At 34.7% G+C, this 23,626-nt stretch overlaps 1 protein-coding gene and 1 long non-coding RNA gene across 2 annotated transcripts; one reads left to right on the top strand and one right to left on the bottom strand.

Moving 5' to 3' along the window:
• Nucleotides 1-8,352: 8,352 nt before the first annotated feature.
• Nucleotides 8,353-9,168, top strand: Cp18 (Chorion protein 18). Its single transcript, XM_075306617.1, has 2 exons — nt 8,353-8,512; nt 8,646-9,168. Exons 1-2 carry the CDS (start codon nt 8,498-8,500, stop codon nt 9,090-9,092), a joined length of 462 nt encoding a protein of 153 aa, XP_075162732.1. The 5' UTR covers nt 8,353-8,497; the 3' UTR covers nt 9,093-9,168.
• Nucleotides 9,169-14,671: 5,503 nt separating this feature from the next.
• Nucleotides 14,672-15,254, bottom strand: LOC142232654 (uncharacterized). The gene is made up of 2 exons (XR_012721157.1): nt 15,012-15,254; nt 14,672-14,944 (listed from the first exon to the last, which is right to left on the bottom strand). It is a non-coding gene; the product is annotated as an uncharacterized LOC142232654 (long non-coding RNA).
• Nucleotides 15,255-23,626: the final 8,372 nt, after the last annotated feature.

Here is a 23,626-nt window from a genome sequence, read left to right as displayed (position 1 = left end):
CAAATTTGGTTGAAATCGGTTCAGATTTAGATATAGTTCCCATATATATGTTTTTCTGATTTCGACAAAAATGGTCAAAATACCAACATTTTCCTTGTAAAATCGCCACTGCTTAGTCGAAAAGTTGTAAAAATGACTCTAATTTTCCTAAACTTCTAATACATATATATCGAGCGATAAATCATAAATAAACTTTTTCGTAGTTTCCTTAAAATTGCTTCAGATTTAAACGTTTCCCATATTTTTTTTTACTAACATTGTGTTCCACCCTAGTGCATTAGCCGACTTAAATTTTGAGTCTATAGATTTTGTAGAAGTCTATCAAATTCTTCCAGATCGAGTGATATTTAAATATATGTATTTGGGACAATATATAGCCCCCAACACATTTGACGGATGTGATATGGTATCGAAAATTTAGATCTACAAAGTGGTGCAGGGTATAATATAGTCGGCCCCGCCCGACTTTAGACTTTCCTTACTGGTTTTATTTTAATTTTACCTTTTGCCGGACGGGGATTCGAACAGCGGACCACACAGTTTGTAAGGATCAAAGAAGTAGCTGATCAATTGCCCAAGGAAAAATAAAATGTTAATTTTGTAATAACAAGCAACAACCACCAACTTAATTCATATCGCTCCCTGTTAAATAGCGCTCCAAGCTACTAAACACATATATGTTTATAGGCTATTTCTAAATTAATATATGTTTGCCTGAATTTGTAAATATTCTGATATTTTAGGCTCACAAAAACGTGTATCGGATTAAGTTTTTATCGGTCCATTTGATAATGCCTCCATATAGACCGACTTCACTTCTTGACGGTGTAGAAGGCGCACTGATCATGAAAATTGCTTGAAACTCAATGTAAAATTTTCAGATTTTACTTCCACAGATTTAAGATTTCAAATTAAGACGTTATTTTATAATTTTCTTGCACACTTACAAGAGATGTTAATGATTCCTCTAAAACTCAAACAAAAATGGTTCTTATAAATCCAGAATCTGATATAGTCCTCATAGGTGAAATCTTTAAATTCATCTTCGGGAAGAAACCCAAGGAGATAAATCGGGAGATCGTTCTTATGGGGGTATACTAAAATATGGACCGATACTCACCGTTTTCGGCACACCTCTTTATGACCCGAAAATACCTCTAGATTTCCAATTTCAGGCAAATAGGATAAAAACTTCGGATTCTAGAAGCCCAAGAAGTAAAATCGGGAAATCGGTCTATATGGGGGCTATACAAAAATATGGACCGATACTCACAATTTTTGGCACACCTCTTTACGGTCATAAAATACCTCTAGATTTCAAATTTCAGGCAAATTGGATAAAAACTACGATTTCTATAAGCTCAAGACCCCAAATCGGGAGGTCGTTTTATATGGGGACCATACCAAAACATGAACCGATACTCACAATTTTTGGCACACGTATTTGTGGTCCTACAATACCTCCAGATTTCCAATTTCAAGTAAATTGAATAAAAACTGCGGTTTCTATAAGCCCAAGAAGTAAAATCGGGAGATCGGTCTATATGGGGGCTATACCAAAACATGGACCGATACTAACCATTTTTGGCACACCTCTTTATGGTCATAAAATACCTCTAGATTTCAAATTTCAGGCAAATTGGATAAAAACTACGATTTCTATAAGCCCAAGACCCCAAATCGGGAGGTCGTTTTATATGGGGACCATACCAAAACATGGACCGATACTCACAACTTTTGGCACACGTATTTGTGGTCCTACAATACCTCTAGATTTCCAATTTCAAGTAAATTGAATAAAAACTGCGGTTTCTATAAGCCCAAGAAGTTAAATCGGGAGATCGGTCTATATGGGGGCTATACCAAAACATGGACCGATACTCACCATTTTTGGCACACCTCTTTATGGACATAAAATACCTATAGATTTCAAATTTCAGGCAAATTGGATAAAAACTACGATTTCTATAAGCCCAAGACCCCAAATCGGGAGGTAGGTTTATATGGGGACTATATCAAAACCTGGACCGATATAGCCCATCTTCGAACTTGACCTGCCTGCAGACGAAAGACGAGTTTGTGCGAAATTTCAGCACGATTGCTTCATTATTGAAGACTGTAGCGTGATTACAACAGACAGACAGACAGACAGACAGACAGACGGACAGACGGACAGACGGACATCGTTATATCGTCTTAGAATTTCTCCCTGATCAAGATTTTATATACTTTATATAGTCGGAAATCGATATTTCGATGTGTTACAAACGGAATGACAAACTTATTATACCCCCATCACCATTCTATGGTGGTGGGTATAAAAACAAGTAAGTAAAGTAGAAAGTCGGGCGGGGCCGATTATATCATACCCTAAACCACCCTTAGTAATCATAAACATTTGTGGGGTAACATTGATATAGGCCTGCAAGATAAACCGCAGTTGCATATTTTAGAAAATTAAGGGGTGCATGTTTATGGGTGCTTTGTCTCAATCTGACTATAGCTCATAGTCAATGTTGCCAGGGAAAATGTTCGGTTTACCCTACAAGGACAAAAAAAGTTCCCTACTTTCCCATACAATTTTCCCTACAATATTTTTCCTTAAATTTAAAAAAAAATGGTTCTAAGAACTTTATTATCTTAAAACATGAATATGCAACGTATATAACTTAACTTATTACCACCACGGTTGCCACAGTTGGTAGAATTCTACTCAAAATAGTAATCTTTTTTGTTAAATCTCTACAAAAAACAATTTTGACAATAAATTCTATAGAAATAAAATTTTGAGAAAAAATTCCATAGAAATAAAATTTTGAGAAAAATTTTTATAGAAATAATATTTTGAAAAAATTTCTATAGAAATACAATTTTGACAAAATTTTCTATAGAAATAGCATGTTGACAAAATTTTCTGCAGGAATAAAGTTTTGACAAAAATTTCTATATAAATATTTGTTTGGTAGATTTGTGGTAATCTTCAAATTTTGTTAGATTTTTTTTTTGGCACGAGTGGTAAGTTACCACTGGTAACTTTTGTTACCACACATTGTTAAAGATCAAGCCTTGCCGGCTTCTAATTTCCTCCTCTAGAGCCACCAAAATGTAAAACTTATTACAAATCCTGTTGAGTGAAAATGTCTCTACATTGTGGCCCTACGTCCCTACAAAACGCTAAATGTTAGAAAAAACCTACATATAGGGAATTTCCCCTACTTCTAGTAACACTGGCTGTGTTGCTACGGAGTTAGTATGCCACTAATACTGAGCCCATTATTCAAAAAGAGAAAATCGTTCAATTAATGTGGGTAATAAATCCAAATTTGTAAAAATCGAGCAATATTCTTATGTTAGAGCTACAAGTACGTATAAATACGATCGGCTAGTACAACAAAATTTGAAATGTGAGTAACATTGGTTAATAAATAAGAGTACTATGGCCAAATTGGGAAAATAGAGCGATGCTATATCTAAATCTGAACCAATTTGCATAATATTTTGCGGGTTTGATTCATACCACAGACTCTTAACTTGTGCAAAATTTGAGTACGATCAGGCAATAAATGAGGCCTCTAAATATGGTAAAAAATAAGGTTATTATGCCCAAATTTGGCAAAATCGGACGATACACATATATGGGAGCTATAGCTAAAGCTGAACCGATTTCGATGATTTTTTGCACATACCGTTAGTACTATAGGGGACTAGATCTAGCCAACTTTGAGTAAGATCCGTTTATAAATAAGGGTTCTATCGCCAAATTTGGGATAATCGGGCTACACATATATATGGGAACTATATCTAAATCTGAACCGATTTCGATGTTTTTTGCACATATAGTAAGTGCTATAGAAGATTGCATTTATCCAACTTTGAGTAAGATCGGTTGATAAATAAGGGTTTTATGGTCGAATTTAGAAAAATCGGGCGATACATATATATGAGAGCTATATCTACATCTGAACCGATTTGGATGAAATTTTGCAGGCTTGAAGGGCGGTGGAAAAGATTACCTTTTGCCAAATTTGGTGACGATCCTTTTGAAAATGCGCAACGTGACCCCATTTGTCGAAATCGGGCGATACATATATATGGGAGCTATATCTAAATTTGATCCGATTTCTCCGATTTCAATAGCGTTCGTCCTTGTGCCCAAAAAACTCCCTGTACCAAATTTCATCAAAATCGGTTAATAATTGCGACCGGAATCCTGTGAACAACAAATACATGGACAGACGGACGGACGGACACCAAGCGCTAGATCGACTCAGGATGATTCTGAGTCGATCGGTATATATTTTATGGGGTCTAAAATCAATATTTCTGGTAGGCACATTTTTTGGCAGATCAAACTTATTATACCCTAACCAAAAACCACTATGTGGTTTAGGGTATAAAAAAACTCACATCTACTCAATTTTGCACTTTCTATACCGGTGTCAGTTGGAACATTTTCTAGTACTTGGTCCACAACTCTTTATTTTTTAATGCCATATTTATACGTTTTGGCATACTTTCAACCAATTCCTTTATAATTTCATCAGGTATATTCTCCCACTGAAGCTGTACTCGTTCCCACAGGTTTTCTAATTTTGATGGAGGTGATTTGTACAATCCCAGCCGTCTTCCCACGGTTGACCATAAATTCTCAATCGGGTTGAGGTCGGGGCTTTGCGCTGGCCAATTCATCACTTGAAATTTTTGCTCACTAAGCTATTTTTGCACTATGCTTCGGATCACCATCCTGTTGAAATACGACTTCATCTTCAGGATAGGCAGTCTTGTCAACAAACTCGGGAAGATGAGTTGCAGAATGGCGAGTTAGTCTTCCTTCTTCATTATACCATAAATTTTCTGCAATGGCCCAATGTGGCACCAAGTGAAGCAGCCCCAAACCATGATGCTTCCACCACCATGCTTAACAGTTTGCATACCATGGTGGCGTTGAATGGTATCACCAGGAAGACGCCAGCCATATTGTTTACCGTCCGATTGGAAACGATTAAATTTTGATTCATCTGACCAGATAACACGTTTCCAGTCATTTGTCGTCCAATTTTTATGCTCTCTTGCAAACTTCATTCGCGCCTTTTGATTCTTTTCGGACAATGCAAGCTTATTTTTTTACAGCTGAAACATAACCAATCTTGTGGAGCGCTCGTCTTGCTGTCCATTCACTAACTTACTTATTTTTGGCAACAGCAGTATTTTTCGGCGTTATGGACTTGTTCTGTCTCATTTCTGTCATCATAAGGCGAGCGTCCGCTTCGTTCAACAGTTTTCGGCAGCCTCTGGTTTGCTCTTTGGGAGTAGTATTTCGTCTTTTTTGGACACGAATAACCACAGACTGACTCGACTTCCAGATTTTATTTTGTCACCTACATCAATAACAACTACTTGTGCCAAGTTTCAAGTCGATAGCTTGTTTCGTTCGGAAGTTAGCGTGATTTCAATAGACTTACGGACATGCTTAGATCGACTCAGAATTTCACCACGACCCAGCATATATATACTTTATGGGGTCTGAGAGCAATATTTCGATGTGTTACAAACGGAATGACAAAGTTAATATACACCCATCCTATGGTGGAGGGTATAAAAATACAAAACTATCGGTATATTTTGCTAAGTCGAAAACTCGCAAAAATAATTCAAATTTACCTATACTCTAATTCGTATGTATTGGCCGATAAATCATAAATGCATTTTTGGGAAATTTAATGCAATGTCTTTAATATTTACAATAGTTTTTACTAACATTGTGCACCGTCCCGGTCATTAACAGATTTAAATTTTGAGTAAAAGTCTAAAAAAATTTGTCCAAATCGGTTTATATTTAAATATTTGTATATGGGAATATAGACTTTTATATAGCTCCCAACAAATTTGAAGGAGTTAAGATGGTACGAAAAATGTTGATATACATAGTGGTGAAGGGTATAATATAGTCGGCTGCGCCCGAATTTAGACTTTACTTACTTGTTTTCAAATAAAATCTTAACAGAATTTGCATGCATATTCATTTAAAATGATTAATTAAAATGAGGTATAACCTAACAATGCCATTCTGTTTGTAACGAATCGTGGTGAATTTCTTAGTCTATCCTGGCTATCCTCGCTATCATCGTCTGTTGAAATCACGTTTGAGACCCTATTTACAGAGATAGATGAAGATATTCGTTTTTCGTAGAAACGAACTTAGTACCAAGCATTAAATGTGAAAAGAGCTCATTCTTAAAACATCGCGCGTTGCTAATGGCTTGAATAACATTTGGGAGATGATTCCAGAGGCGAATTGATCGTATGAGAAGAAGTTTTGTGATGACATTCGACGGTATGGTATTTGTATGAGGTTCATTCCTCTAGATGATATAGCAAATTGTAGTCTATTATATAGTAGGAGGGACTCCTTGTATAAATTATTTTGTGTAAAAATAGCAGAGATTTGTATTCTAAGTACTTTTCCCAAGGCATTTTAATCACGATCAAACATTCTAAATCCAAAAAGTATATCGTATGGCATTGTTGACGGTGGTTTGGAGGTTTCTTTTAGAGTTTGCGTCACAGGCTGCAAAGATCTTAGAACCATAAAGCAGCGTAGGTAAAATGTAGGCCCTTACTAAAAGTATTCTGATGTTCCGAGGGGTATAGGATTTAGAAGTCCAAAGATTTCTTAGCATTGAGTAGGTTTTGCCATATGCAGCGGTGATAAGTTTTCGTTAAAAATTACGCCTAAGTATTTGGATTTATTAGCAATTTCAATTATGGAGTCTCCCAGTCGCAGACAGCAGTTGAGTTTTACGGTAGAATTCTTATATATAGTCCCGATATAAACTGATCCCCTAGAATTAATTTCTGGAACCTTATGAAGGATTAATTATGTTCTTTACTAGCCATTCAGAAAATTTGTGAATATAGGTCCATAATTATATAGGCCACATATAAACCAATGCCCAAGTTTGACTTCTGAAGCCTCCAGGAGGAGCAAAGTTCATTCATTGACATTGGTGACATCAGCATATTCCCAATCATGCAAAAATTAACCCATATCAGTACTTTACTTCTCATGTTCTTGACACCGCAATTTTTCTCCGATTTGTTTGCAATTGGAAATCCAAAGTTGTTTTAGGTCTACAAACGTGGGAGCTATGGCTATGCCATGATTTTATAGATCGCCCAATATAACCGATCTTCCCTTTTGATTTTTGCGTTTCAAGACATCGCTATTTTTATCCGATTATGCTGAAATTGTTCTTGCCGATTTCAAACTGCAAATCGGTAAGAGTTTGATAAAGTCCCCCTATACATCTGTTTTCTGATTTAACTTCATGAGGGAATGGTTAGGTTAGGTGGCAGCCCGATGTATCAGGCTCACTTAGTCTATTCAGCCCATTGTGATACCACATTGGTGAATATGAGGGAATAGAAAGCATTGTTTCAAATTGCGTGAAAAAATTTCATGATTTTATATTTCTTTCTCATTCGATTAATGGAAATCAAACCAATTATATCAAAGGCATTATTTCGTCTGATCTGGTTGCACGCTTAAACGAGAAGATTCAAATTCCTCTATAGCTCAAACAAAAAAAAAAATGATTCTTATAAATCAATAATGTGATATTGTCGCCATATGTTATAGAACCTTAAAATTTAAGGTTCTATAACACTTGAACCGATCTTCTTGAGGTCTTTTATCAAATCCATCTGAACTTCTATATACTGTCAAGTAAAACTACGAAGATTTTTCGGAAGAAACTATTATATTTGATCCATGGTGGTGGTTGCTTGCTAGGCCCCTGATAAAAGTGAAGTCTGAAGTGAGTCCGATGTAACGGATTGCCATTCTAACCTAATCTAGATTCATTTTGTTCAGCAAGATTCCATGTCGATCAGTTAATATCTAACACCAATATTTCTAGTAGGCACTTTTACGTTTTAATATTTAGTCTGACCACTATTGGTGTAGGGTATACTAGCAAGCAATTAATAAGCATTCTTAAAGTCTCACATCTACCGATCTTCCATTTTGTTCCATGGCCTACCACTACCTTCTCTAATTATTTTACCCAAATTACAAGACTTGGTTTCACCGTCCATCCACCTTTATGGCTTAGTGTTACGTATTAAATTGTTGTGTTTTTTTTTGGTAGGTCTAGAGCAATGTCAAAGTCATTGGGAAAACTAAGAGCTTGAAGAAAAAAAAGTTTGAAAAAGCCAAAGCTTTTTTTGGTTATGCAGGTCCGGTCGTAGTTTGGTCAAGAAGTACAAACAACAATAACCTACCGACGAAGAATAATGAAGAACTGGAGGGATGGATGACTGGACGGTAGGTGGTGGTGGTCTGGAATTATTTGCATTGTTGGTCACGTAGGGGCGGAAAGAAATATGTAACCTAACCTAGGTTGACCAATGAGAACTATAAAAGTGTATGCTCCCAGCGTTAGAAGAACATTGTTGAATATCCATTAAACAGCAACACTAAACCAAATCCACCACCATGTACAAGCTCCTTGTAAGTATACCAAAAATGTGATGAATCCACTTACTTGAATGGGAGGAAGAGGATTCTACGAAATATAATATGTCCAATAACGACGAATGGGATGGTTTTACTAAATTATTTTTTTCTGGTTACCTTTTTACAGTTCGTCTGTGCTCTCTTCGTCGCCGCTCAAGCCGACTACACTGGATACGGTCATGAAAATGCCGGTTATGCCGCCCAAGTCCAACCCCGTTTAACCGTTGTCCATGGCAAGACTTACAGCAAATACGGTGGATACCATGGTGATCATCATGGCGCTCATGGTCTCGGTAACCTCGCCGGTTTCGCTGAATCTCCCCGTTCCGCCCTCGATGGTCAAGTTTTGGGTTTGGCCCGTGAAGCTTTGGCTCTCCCCTCAGCTGGTGCTCCCATGAGAGCTGCCGTCAATGTTCCTCTCTTCCACAACACCGCCTACACTGCCCCAGCTGTTCATGCCAGTCCCGCCCTCCCCGTTGGTGCTACCGGCTCCACTGCCGCTGCTGCTGCCAGTAACGTCGACAAGAACCACGCTAAGGACTTCGGCAAGAAATCCTATGGTCATTCCTACTAAGCTGAATTTCCTTAAATTTCGTTCGTTATTGCAACGAAATATTAATAAATAAGGACCCAGATTTTTACAAACAAAATTTATATGGCTTTTGTTTTTGCTTTTCTAAAGTCAAACTAGATTGGGTGGGAAAATATGCCTCTGTTACCTAAAGGAGAGCTTTTACTAAAAAGAGAAAGAGAGATATACATGGTCTTTTCACACAAAAAATTTTTTTTCTGATTCAATCACGAAATTAATTGATCCAATTAATTTTTTAATTGAAATGTCTTCAATCACAGAAATGATAGTATCAATTAAAAAATTAATTGACAGCCAATTAAAAAATTAATTGATCCATTTGTGTGATTGATTTTTATTTCAATTAAAAAATTTGTTGAATCAATTAAATTTTTAATTGAATATTTTTTAAAACTCAATTAGATTTTAATTGGAAAAATTTTCGTGAAATTTTTTTCTGTGTTCTTAGAAAATATTTGAAAGAATTTTGTTGGTTTAGCTTCTAGAAATATGCCGAGCAAAATAGAATTAAACGTTAACGGTTAAATATATATATATAAATATATATATATGTATATATAAAGGGTGATTCTTTTGAGGTTAGGATTTTCATGCATTAGTATTTGACAGATCACGTGGGATTTCAGACATGGTGTCAAAGAGAAAGATGCTCAGTATGCTTTGACATTTCATCATGAATAGACTTACTAACGAGCAACGCTTGCAAATCATTGAATTTTATTACCAAAATCAGTGGCAGAAAATCCGCTTTTTTATCGACAAATTTTGTTCAGCGATGAGGCTCATTTCTGGTTGAATGGCTACGTAAATAAGCAAAATTGCCGCATTTGGAGTGAAGAGCAACCAGAAGCCGTTCAAGAACTGCCCATGCATCCCGAAAAATGCACTGTTTGGTGTGGTTTGTACGCTGGTGGAATCATTGGACCGTATTTTTTCAAAGATGCTGTTGGACGCAACGTTACGGTGAATGGCGATCGCTATCGTTCGATTCTAACAAACTTTTTGTTGCCAAAAATGGAAGAACTGAACTTGGTTGACATGTGGTTTCAACAAGATGGCGCTACATGCCACACAGCTCGCGATTCTATGGCCATTTTGAGGGAAAACTTCGGAGAACAATTCATCTCAAGAAATGGACCGGTAAGTTGGCCACCAAGATCATGCGATTTGACGCCTTTAGACTATTTTTTGTGGGGCTACGTCAAGTCTAAAGTCTACAGAAATAAGCCAGCAACTATTCCAGCTTTGGAAGACAACATTTCCGAAGAAATTCGGGCTATTCCGGCCGAAATGCTCGAAAAAGTTGCCCAAAATTGGACTTTCCGAATGGACCACCTAAGACGCAGCCGCGGTCAACATTTAAATGAAATTATCTTCAAAAAGTAAATGTCATGGACCAATCTAACGTTTCAAATAAAGAACCGATGAGATTTTGCAAATTTTATGCGTTTTTTTTAAAAAAAAAGTTATCAAGCTCTTAACAAATCACCCTTTATATATATATATATATATATATATATATATATATATATATATATATATATATATATATATATATATATATATATATATATATATATATATATATATATATATATATATATATATATATATATATATATATATATATATATATATATATATATATATATATATATATATACGGCCGTAAGTTCGGCCAGGCCGTAAGTTCGGCCAGGCCGAAGCTTATGTACCCTCCATCATGGATTGCGTAGAAACATCTTCTAAACACTGCCATCCAGAATCGAATTACTTAAGTTGCGGTAACGCTTGCCGATGGCAAGGTATCTTAAAACCTCCTAACACCATCTTCTAAATTGTATGTAAGTCCATACGTGGTATATATTAAATCAAAAAAGATCGATCCAATACGTATATAATTCAATTTGACAAAGTAGACATAAAATTTTGACAAAATTTTCTACAGAAAAAAATTTTAACAAAATTTTCTATAGAAATTAAATTTTTCACAAAATTTTCTATAGAAATAAAAATTTTGACAAAATTTTCTATAGAAAGAAAATTTTGACAAAAATTTCTACAAAAATAAAATTTTAACAAAATTTTCTATAGAAATAAACTTTTGACAAAATTTTCTATAGAAATAAAATCTTTGTAGATTATTTTTGGCTCGAGTGGCAACCATGATTATGAACCGAATAAAATTTGAACAAAATTTTCTATAGAAATAAAATTTTGACAAAATTTTCTATAGAAATAAAATTTTGACAATGATGAACATTTTATTATGAACCGAATAAAATTTTAACAAAATTTTCTCTAGAAATAAAATTTTGACAAAATTTTCTATAAAAATAAAATTTTGGTAGATTAATTTTGGCTCTAGGGGCAACCATGATTATGAACCGATATGGACCAATTTTTGTGTGATTGGACCAATTTTGGTATGGTTGTTAGCGACCATATACTAACACCACGTTCCTAATTTGAACCGGATCGGATGAATTTTGCCCCTCCAAGAGGCTCCGGAGGTCAAATCTGGAGAACGTTTTATATGGGGGCTATATATAATTATGGACCGATATGGACCAATTCTGGCACGGTTGTTAAATATCATATACTAACACCATGTTCCAAATTACAACCGGATTGGATGAAATTTGCTTCTCTTGGAGACTTCGCAAGCCAAATCTGGGGATCGGTTTATATGGGGGCTATACATAATTATGAACCGATGTGGACCAATTTTTGCATGGATGTTAGAGACCATATACCAATATCATGTACCAAATTTCAGGCGGATCGGATGAAATTTGCTTCTCTTTGAGGCTCCGCAACCCAAATCTGGGGATCGGTTTATATGGGCGCTATATATAATTATGGACCGATTTGGACCAATTTTTGCATGGTTGTTAGAGACCATATACCAACACCATATACCAAATTTCAGCCGGATCGGATGAAATATGCTTCTGTTAGAGGCTCCACAAGTCAAATCTGAGGGTCCCTTTATATGGGGGCTATACGTAAAAGTGGACCGATATGGCCCATTTGCAATACCATCCGACCTACATCAATAACAACTACTTGTGCCAAGTTTCAAGTCGATAGCTTGTTTCGTTCGGAAGTTAGCGTGATTTCAACAGACGGACGGACGGACATGCTTAGATCGACTCAGAATTTCACCACGACCCAGAATATATATACTTTATGGGGTCTTAGAGCAACATTTCGATGAGTTACAAACGGAATGAAAAGTTAATATAGCCCCATCCTATGATGGAGGGTATAAAAATATGTATGTTATGTGTTAAAAAAAAATAGTGGTTGTTCTTCAAAAATACGGTGCGAATCAAACTAATTTTTTTTCGTTTATTTTTGAATTTTTAGTCAAAATTTGATATTTAATTTTGACTGCAGATTACTCAGAAGTACAACAAATTTTCCGAAAAAAACATACTTTTAGAAATAACGCTATGATGCATTAAATACAACAAACTTGATTTTATAGAATTCGGAAATGTTAAAACATAAGAATTTTTTTCTGGTTGTATCTTGAAAGATACAGTGCGCATTTAAGGGTTAAAAACTTAATTACACTCTGCACGGACTTCCTCCAAAATGTACAAACGAACATATCGTAGGTTGGAAATTAGTATAATAATTTTGTGATAAAAAATGACGTCTTTAACGGGATGTCAAACAATTCAATGAGTACTAGCTCCAATTTCATAATTTCTAATCTTGATTTCATCTTCCCTATATCACTCTCACTTCCATACACCCAGCAAAGGAATATGATCACCCTAACCATGTTATAAGAGGAAAATGTTATTTTTGGACGTTGAACATAGATCATGTTTGCTGCAACCGTGTTATTTTCTCGAAAATGATGTATCTGATTTCGGCGACCTTGTATGCCGAGATAGCAACATTTTTCCGACAAAAATGTTCCATGTTCACCGTTTAAAAATAACATGTTTGGGGTGTTAATGTTCATTCCTTGCGTGCATGATTAATTCAGCTCTCACCACTTTCTCTTTTGTAATATAATCCCAGCGAAAACTCCACTACCAATTGTGAGTGTAGGTAAGCCACCGCAAAATTACCATAGTAACAACTTTGTCATTGAAGGAAAGTATTTCGGTGGAAGCATATCAGCAGGCGAAAATAATAGCTTTACCATAAAAAAGAGAGCACATTGCTCTCATATCTCATCGGCGAGTCGCGCCTCTGCTTTTAGCAGCCGCCGACCAGTTTTTGGCAGTCGATGCAGCCGCCGAATATGTCAACTTAACTCGCCTCTAATTTAGCTGCCAAATTATTGATATTATATTCAAAAATATTGATGTATATCAGAAAAATTTATTAATAATTGTTATATTTTTTTTTGTCAAAATTTTGAAATTTCCACCTACAATCAGAGAATGAAGCCGACCCATTTTTGCCGGCGGCGGCTGACACTAATTTTTTGCCTCCGGCGGCGGCGGCTTGATGGCTAAGCCGATATAAATTCGTCTATTCGGCGGCGGACAATTATCCATTATAAAATCGATTTGAGGTAATCCGAATGGTAATGAGATTAGTTGTACAACCAAACTTACAATCAAATTTTCATTTCATTTGCATTTTCTGAGCTAAATGGTTGCAAAGCTATTATAGAAACATGATACTGATGGATTTTGGGTTGAAAGTTAAACATTTTAACAAAAAATACAACAATTATTAATAAATTTTTCTGATTTAAATCAATATTTTTGATTACTTGGCGGCTAATTATGAGTCGAGATGAGTCGATATATTCGGCGGCGGCTTCGGCTGGAAGAAACTGGTCGGCGGCGGCTAAAATCGGCGGCGCGACTCGGCGGCTTCATTCTCTGCCTACAATCAATTAGTATTGATTGTAAGATGGGTTGTACAGTAAATCTTATTACACACAAAAAATTGTTTTCTGATTCAATCATGAAATTAATTGATCCAATTAATTTTTTAATTGAAATGTCTTCAAGCACAAAAATGATAGTATCAATCACAGTTTTTATTTTACTTGACTAAAAAATTAACTGATTTTATGAGCAAATTCCAATTGATTGAAATCTCTCAACGAGATGGCTGAGCAGTACAATATTCACCTAATATGGGTGCCTGGCCATAGGAACATACCGGGGAACTGCACACAAAAAAATTTTGTTTGATTTCAATCACGAAAATCGCGGATTCAATCATTTTTTTAATTGAAATGTCTTCAATCACGAAAATGATAGTATCAATCACCCATTTTGATTGAAAACCAACACGATTTTTAATTAAAAATTTAATTGACTTTTGTCACGGAATCAATTAATTGTGTGATTGAATCAATTAAAAACGTGATTGATTTTTAACATAAAATTCAATCACAGTTTTAATTGAATCAATTAAAATTTTAATTAATTTCGCGACAAAAATCAATCAACTATTTGATTCATTCAATTAAATAATTAATTGAAATTGGCTATAAATGTCGATCAAAAAATGTATATATTGCGACCCCAAAATCGTAGTTAGTTTTTTTTTCTTTTGAAATAAAAGAAAATATGTGTTTCTTATAAAACATATTTAATATTTTATTATTTTTTTAATTATGCAATAGACAAATAAATTTGGTTCTTGTATTTTGTGTTTTGTTCTAACATAACTTACAGTTGTATTTGTAAGTTATGTTAGAACAACTATCAATAACAACTATAGGGTGAAAAAATAAATTATATAAATCTTCCTTATAATAATAACCATGTTAGCATGTTCCTTCTAATATGTAGATGCGCCTAGATTTCCAATAAATCAGCAGCCTGTAAGCTAAATTAGTTTTTCTGAAAGAAAACAGAATAATTCGAATTTAATTTTGTTCAATTAAAAGTTAATTTTATTAAACATTACCTGCATAGAATATGAAGTTCAATTCTTAGTTCCAGGTTGCAGTTGTAGTCTTTTAGCATAAAAAGGTGTATTAAGGAGCTCGGTAATTTAATTTTAGTAACAATTCCTTTCCAAAATTTCCACACATTAAAATCGTCTATTAAAATTTGAACCAATCAAAGACAAAAATAATGGGAAAGCAATGTAATATTTGGTATTATATTGATGATACTTTGCAAATTCTGGAAATAGAAAAAAATATAAATGGAAAATACATATTTTTATTATTTTCGGATATTTTTCATATTTTTAAATCCAAAAGAAAGAACTTTTTACCATTACATAATTCAGCTCATTAGTTTATATACCAAATATACTGCTCTCTACTTGGGTTCAAACTGAAAAAGGCTGGTAAAACAAAAATGCAATTTAATGCCAACGCTACTTCGCAACTTCAAGGTGAATCTTCCAACAAACCCATACCGCTCTTGGTTTTAAGAAAACTAGGAGTGAAAAAAATTATAATTTTAAAAGATCAATACGGTACCCATTTTTTTATTGCAAACATATTATTATATATTTGATAAAATGATGAAGTTGATGGGATTGATTGGTCAATTTCACGAAATAAAATTGGTCACTAAAAGAAATGAATAGAAAATATATTACTTTAGTCCGTTTAATGTAAACAAGCTTCAATGGACAACGGTATTCACATTTCACAATTTCTTACCTTCAATAAACGTAGATTGTTTTCCATTTTCACAATACCACAAAACACAAACACAGGTAATTTCAAATGCGTTCTGTCACATATTTTTTTCAAACCTTTACCACGTGGCCGTTTGTTGTTGCACACTTTATTTATTTCAACCCTTTGCTATGATTTGTTGTTGCGTTCAAAATATTTATGCACACATTTTGAATGCAGCAGACAGAATGTCGCCAATCATGTTTTTCAATTTACGCGAAAAACAAAAACCCAACCGTTCGTTACGAGTTACTTCCACAGACTGATCTCTCCATCATACATTGTTGAATAAATACCCATTCTCTTGTTCTCTTTTCGCTCTTTCCATTGCTCAAAATTCTTCAGTTTCAATCACAAAGATGATTGGATCAATCACATGTGTAATTGGAAACGGAAAAAATTTCAATCAGGTTTGTAATTGAAAATTATTTCCGAATTGATTAACAAATTGATTGAATCAATTAACATTTTAATTGGAAACGTAACAAATATCAATCATTTTTTTAATTGGTTTTTATTCGGATTTGATTAAATAATTAATTGAATCAATTAACATATTAATTGAATCCGTTTCCAAATTCAATTAAGTGCTTAATTGAAAAAATTTTGGTGATAATTTTTTGTGTGTGTGAAGCAGATGTGTTAGCAAAGCTAGGAACTACCTTACATATTCCAGGGGAACTAGAATCTGTTGGTATACCTCTGGCCACCTGGAAGCTCTTACTGCGTGAGAAGGCTGTTATGATGGCCAATATTCGATGGGAAAATTGCAAGGGTTGTAACGACACCAAGCAAATATGGCCCCATTTAAACTTAAACCGCACACTAGATATGCTAGTGTTCTCAAGGCGTCAGATAGCACTCCTAATATCTGCTATAACGAGTAGCTGCCTGATAGGCGATTCTACAAAAACTATTGGTGCGAAGTATAATGACTACTGTATGAGCTGTCATGATGCGGAGGAAAAGGAATCAAGTAAACACCTCTTGTGTGAGTGTCCTGCTTTTTGTGTAAGGCGTAAGCGAATTTTAGGAGCATATAGCTTTAGATTACTGGCTGACCTGGAAAACGTTAACTTAAGCAGTTTGCTAATGTTTTTGGAGCAATCTGGTTGGTTCCACAAAAGTAAATAATAGAGAAGGTTCAGTGGTTAAGACTAGAAGTGCCCATATGTAATAGGTACTTTTAGTTAAATGTGGTATCACAATGGACTGAATAGTCTAAGTGAGCCTGAAATTTAATCGGGCTGCCACTTTAACCTAACCTAACCTAAATTGATTGATCCAATTAAAAATTTAATTGATGTTGGTTGCAGATGTTCAATAAATTTTTTGATTAAAATTTTAACTATTTTCAATTACTTTCTTAACTGATTTTGTCTTTTTAGTTTAATTAAAAAATTGATTCTTGAAATAAATTTTTAATTAAAAATAAAAACAAAAAAAATCCATCATCTTTTTAATCTGACTTAGTCTTCCGAGTTTGATTAAAATGTTAATTGTATCAATTAATTTATTAAAAATAATTAAATTTTCAACTTCACTCAACTTTTTAATTGGAAATATTTTGGTGATATTTTTTCTGTGTACAATTCGGAAAACTTCAAATTGATTTTATAACGGATAATTGTGCTCCCCCGAATAGACAATTTTATATCGGCTTAGCCGTTAAACCGTCGCCGCCAGAGGCAAAAATTTAGTGTCCTCCGCCGCCGACAAAAATGGATCGGTTTCATTCTCTGCTCCCTCCCTCTGCTTATATTTATGGTACAATTTGTACTTTGAAAATCTCTATGACGCCAGACATCGATATATCCAATGATATAATTTTGCAACATAAATGATGTATGTTATTGTACAACTTAAAAACAAGTTGTATTGTATATTGGCATCATGTCATCTAATATGTTGTTATTTATTCTAAAATGTGATTTGACATTACTTCTCGCCACCATTAATGGTACTCACAATCGCTGTAAAAAATATTCATAACAAACATAAAATCATCAACAAAAAATACAGGGTAGACTCTAAAGCCGTCGAGTCACACCGCCGACTTTAGCCCCCTGGCCAGTCGACTGCCGATTAAGATGGCTCGTCTGAAATGTAGCCGCCAATTAATAAAAAATATTATATGATGGCTTAAAATTTTCCCCAAATTCTGTTAAAAATTTAATCTTTAACCCAATCGAATCGACACCTAAGATTCTGTAATAAATTAGAAAAATTCATGCTCAACAAATTGGAATGAATATTAAGATTGGTTGTACGATTAATCCCATAGTGGTTCGGATACTTCGAGTAGACATATTTCCGTTGGCTCAGTCGTCAAGCCGCCGCCGTCGGTGGTAAAATTGAGTGTCCGCCGTTACCGACCAAAATGGGTCGGCTTCAGTAGTTTTTTATTTTTTTTTATACCCTCCACCATAGGATGGGGGTATACTAACTTTGTAATTCCGTTTGTAGCACATCGAAATATTGCTCTAAGACCCCATAAAGTATATATATTCTGGGTCGTGGTGAAATTCTGAGTCGATCTGAGCATGTCCGTCCGTCCGTCTGTTGAAATCACGCTAACTTCCGAACGAAAGAAGCTATCGACTTGAAACTTGGCACAAGTAGTTGTTATTGATGTAGGTCGGATGGTATTGCAAATGGGCCATATCGGTCCACTTTTACGTATAGCCCCCATATAAACGGACCCCCAAATTTGGCTTGCGATTGGTCTAAGAGAAGCAAATTTCATCCAATCCGGCTGAAATTTGGTACATGATGTTGGTATATGGTCTCTAACAACCATGCAAAAATTGGTCCACATCGGTCCATAATTATATATAGACCCCATATAAACCGATCAACAGATTTGACCTCCGGAGCCTCTTGGAAGACCAAAATTCATCTGATTCAGTTGAAATTTGATACGTGGTGTTAATTTATGGCCTCAAACACCCATGCCAAAATTGGTCGAAATCGGTCAATAATTATATATAGGCCCCATATAAACCGATCCCCAGATTTGACCTCCGGAACCCCTTGGAAGAGCAAAATTCATCCGATTCGGTTGAAATTTGGTACGTGATGTTAGTATATGGTATCCACCAACCATGCAGGAATTGGTTCATATCAGTCCATAATTATATATATCCCCCATATAAACCGATCCCCAGATTTGACCTCCGGTGCCTTTTGGAGAAGCAAAATTCATCCGATCTGGTTGAAATTTGGTACGTGGTGGAAGTATATGATATTTAACAACCATGCCAAAAGTGGTCCATATCAGTCCATAATCATATATAGGCCCCATATGAACCGATCCCGAGATTAAGTTTTGGAGCCTCTTGGAGGAGCAAATTTCATCCGAGTGAGTTGAAATTTGGTACATTGTGCTAGTATATGGGCGTTAACAACCATGCTTAACTAGGTCCGTATCGGTCTATAGTTATATATAGCCCTCAGATAAATCGATCCCCAATCACACAAAAATTGGTCCATATAAAGTTCATAATTCTATATAGCCCCCATATAAGCGACCCCCATATTTCAATTCTGGCTCTCTACGTACCGTGCAAAAGTCCATGACGATTCGTAATTATTTGTAGACTTACCTATACTAACTCACAATTTAGAAAACGATGTTAAGAAGTTGTAAGATATCACAACCCAAGTAATTCGATTGTAGTTGACAGTCTTTCGTAGAAGTTTCTACGCAATCCATGGTGGAGGGTACATAAGATTCGTCCTGGCCGAACTTACGGCCATATATACTTGTTTTTAATTTATTGTACAAAAGCAAAAAATTTCGGAAAACATCAAATTTTAACATCAATTTAGATTTGTTCTAATTGGCGCCCTTTGCCATCATCGAAACTACCGAAAGTAGCTGAGCGATATTTTGGCATATTCTCGGCGGCTTGCCGTCTTGAGATGATATACACTTTGGTATTTTTAGTACCAAATTTATTCTCCCAAATGGGTAAAGTCCAACGGATTGAGATTCGTAGATTTGTTTGGCCATTGGGTGGTAGAAATGAAAGGAAGTGAGTTCGATGGTGCTGAGTCTTGTTGAATGCTCATGTTTTGCGGCCTTCAATACTGCTTTTAGAACATTTTTCCGATAATATTTCGCATTTATTTTGACCCCTCGGGTGGGTCCGACCCACACAATTACCATCGGCGGGACTTGGGTTATGATGACAAATCGAAGGTGTACATTTTCAGCTGACCCTTTTGGCAAGTACACAAACAAAAAAGACTGTTTTTCATATGTTTGGGTGTAAAAATTATATGTTTGGAACTCAAATTTTTAGCACATTATTTTTACGTGCAAACATCTAATGTTCATAAACTAATATAATATGTTTGGGACATATATGTTAATATGTTAGAACATATTAGCCACCGTGGTGCAATGGTTAGCATGCCCGCTTAACATGGAATCGGGCAGCACTCAGTGATAAGAGAGAAGTTCACCACTGTGGTATCACAATGGACTGAATAGTCTAAGTGAGCCTGATACATCGGGCTGCCACATAACCTAACCTAACCTAACCTAGAACATATTATGTTTGGGAAGTAAAATTGGGAGATCAGTCTATATAGGGGCTATACCAAAACATGGACCGATACGGACCATTTTCAACACATCTCTTTATGGTCCTAAAATACCTCTAGATTTCTAATTTCCGGCATATTGGATAAAAACTAAGGATTCTAGAAGCCCAGGAAAATAAAATCGGGAGATCGGTCTATATGGGGGTTATACCAAAAAATGGACCGATACACCTCAATTTCGGCACACCTATTTGTGGTCCCAAAATACCTCTAGATTTCCAATTTCAGGCAAATCGTGAAATAAATACAGTTTATAGAAGCCCAAGAATACAATTCGGGAGATCGGTCTATATGGCGGCTATACCAAAACATGGACCGTACGGACCATTTTCGACACACCTCTTTATGGTCCTAAAATACCTCTAGATTTTCAATTTCAGACAAATCGGATAGAAAATACAGTTTCTAGACGCCCAAGAAACAAAATCGGGAGATCGGTCTATATGGGGGCTATACCAAAGCATGGACCGATGAGCACCATTTTCGGCACACCTTTTTATGGTCCTCAAGTACCTCTAGATTTTCAATTTCTGGCAAATTGGATAAAAACTACGGTTTTTACACCCTCAAAAAAATCGCTTCTTTAACATATGTTCCAAACATATTTTGCAGGAAGCACATATATTATTGCATACTGCCGAAACATTAATATGTTTGTTTTATGTGAACATATTATATGTTTGGAAGCATTTTGAGCCAAAAATATTATATGCTTGGAAGAATTTTTCCCAAACACGATTGTGCTCATTCCCTAACATACTCGTAATTTTCACTTCCACGAAATTTTTTAGTTATTGGCACCTTTTTCTGTAATACAAATAATGTTGAAGAAATTATTCACTTTTATAAATTTTTTTAAATTTTACCTTTCGCCTGCACGGAGAATCGAACCGAGGACCATACAGTTTGTAAGCCAACACACTATCCACTGGGCTACGTAGCTGTTATAGTCACCAGTAGATAATTATCGTTTTAAGTTACATTTATATAGCATAGTTTGCAGCGCCCACGAGCCCATGCAAACATAACATTATTTAACAGAAACATACATTTGTTTGCCACGTGGAGCAGTGGTTAGCATGTCTGCCTTGCATACAAAGGGTCGTGGGTTCAATCCCTGCTCCGACCGAACATTTTTTGTTTTTTTTTTTTTTAATTAAAACATTTATATTTATACTATATTAAATTTTTTTAACTGAAACTTCGAAATGTGTGTTTTTAAAGATTTATAGTCAGTAACAGTGCTTGATATAAACGAAATTGACTGATGTTTGTATAAAATATTATTTTTTAATGCAAAAATAACAACTTAAAAAAAAAAACTGTTTTTGTACAAAACTTTAAAATTTGGAAGGAAATCAAAAACTAACAAAAGAAGAACGTGGAGTCGAGTATAAACATACATACATAATTTTATAATATGAACATAAATTTATTTAGGAGTGAACATTTTTTTACTAGCATTTAACACCATCGCTCTAAAATTCCTTTTATTTTTCTTTAATAATTCATTTTAAAGAAAATAAACTTTTTAAATTGTTTTAGCTGTAAAACTCGAACTTAATGCACGCTTTTATATTTGATGGTGTCCGTCAACTCCTCGTGGACTACTTTTTAATAAAGAGGAACTAAAGTTTGTTTTTTACATTTTACTGTGTAATTTTTCACTATTTCCTCCTTATTTCATTTTACTGTCCCAACTCTAAAAAGAGTATAGTGCCCTTTCGTTATTTTTATGAAGATCCCTGATTTATTTTAACGAAAAATTGTGCCCATAATGCCAAAATGATAAACAAAACACATGTTCACACATGCATAAAATGCTGCTCTCAAGGCGAAAACATATGCAGTTTGTTTTTCAAATGTCTATTCTCTTGGTTCCGAATGTCTATTCTCTTTATTCAAATTAAATAATATTTTGACTTAAGCATATCAAATTTTTAGCCTTATCATAAAACAGTTTTCCGAAACCACATACAAGCGGTTTTACAGAAATTGTTCTTTTTTCATTCTCTCGCTTTGTTGTGTTGATATCTTTCGTCAACCCTCCCGGTTTCCATCTCTATTTCTCTTTCTCTATACTCTCTTTTTGTCGCTCTCTGAATAAAATATCACAACATATATATTTTTACTCGAAATTTGTTAATTTATATATGTTTACATTCACACATATTATTTTTATGAAACATTCATGCCCCAAACATAATATATTCTAACATATTAACATAGATGTCCCAAACATTTAGTGTTAGTTTAGGAACATTACATGTTCGCACTTAAATATATTGTGGTTTAAAATCGTGCCCGAAACACATTTTGTTTATATCGGAACATATGAAAAACATATTTTTCTAACAGTGTATAAGCCCGAGATCCCAAAATCGGGAAGTCGGTTTATATGGGGACTATATCAAAACTTGGGCCGATATACCCCATCTTCGAACTTGACCTGCCTGCAAACAAAAAACGAAAATGTGCCAAATTTCAGGATAGCGCCATTATTGAAGGCTGTAGCGTGATTATAACAGACAGACAGACGGACATGCTTAAATCGTCTTTCTCCCTGGCCAAGAATATATATACGTTTACTTAGAGTTAAACCTTGCGATGTTTTTCATAAGTTCGTATTTATTTGCTCTTAAATAAACTACCATATAACGAAGGAATATTTTGTTTGTCTACAATTTCGTTTCCCAGGCAAGTATTTTTTTCTTTGCGTGTACATATTTATTTAACCAAATCTGGTCACTCTAATATAAGTAGTACGGAAATTCAATGTACTCCCCGCACAATGTATGCCATTAATAAAATTCGCTTACTAAACTATTTGCAAATAGAAATGTTACGTATGACACCATTTCATTATTTCAACATTGGATGGTTTTGTTTTCCAGACACCATTTCCATAGTAATTAGTATATGACGATATTTAATTGACACAATAGCAAATATAGGAATGAAAGTTTATAAATTTTATTTAAAGAAAAGAAATAATAATAGTTTTTTGAAGTAAGGTATGTTTATTCGACCTTTCCGTTTTCAATTAATTAATTGCTTGTTTTACACTAAAAAAAATATTGTAGTAAGGCCAAAGTCAAGTCCTTAAAATACGAATGCAAAATTTTCTCTTGTCATAAAATCGATAAACTTTTCAATGAAGTCGTTTTGTCCTTATTGTTAAGTGATTCGACATAATATTGGGTATACTATTATGAAAGTACTGCAATTTATAAGATAATTGGGATTTAAATGTATAAGATAATTGGGATTACTT

This window comes from Haematobia irritans, chromosome 4, assembly GCF_050003625.1.
Source record: "Haematobia irritans isolate KBUSLIRL chromosome 4, ASM5000362v1, whole genome shotgun sequence".
In the NCBI taxonomy this organism is placed as follows: Eukaryota; Metazoa; Arthropoda; class Insecta; order Diptera; family Muscidae; genus Haematobia; species Haematobia irritans.
Note: the sequence above shows the minus strand (reverse complement) of the source record. Positions and strands in the feature narration are given on the sequence as shown.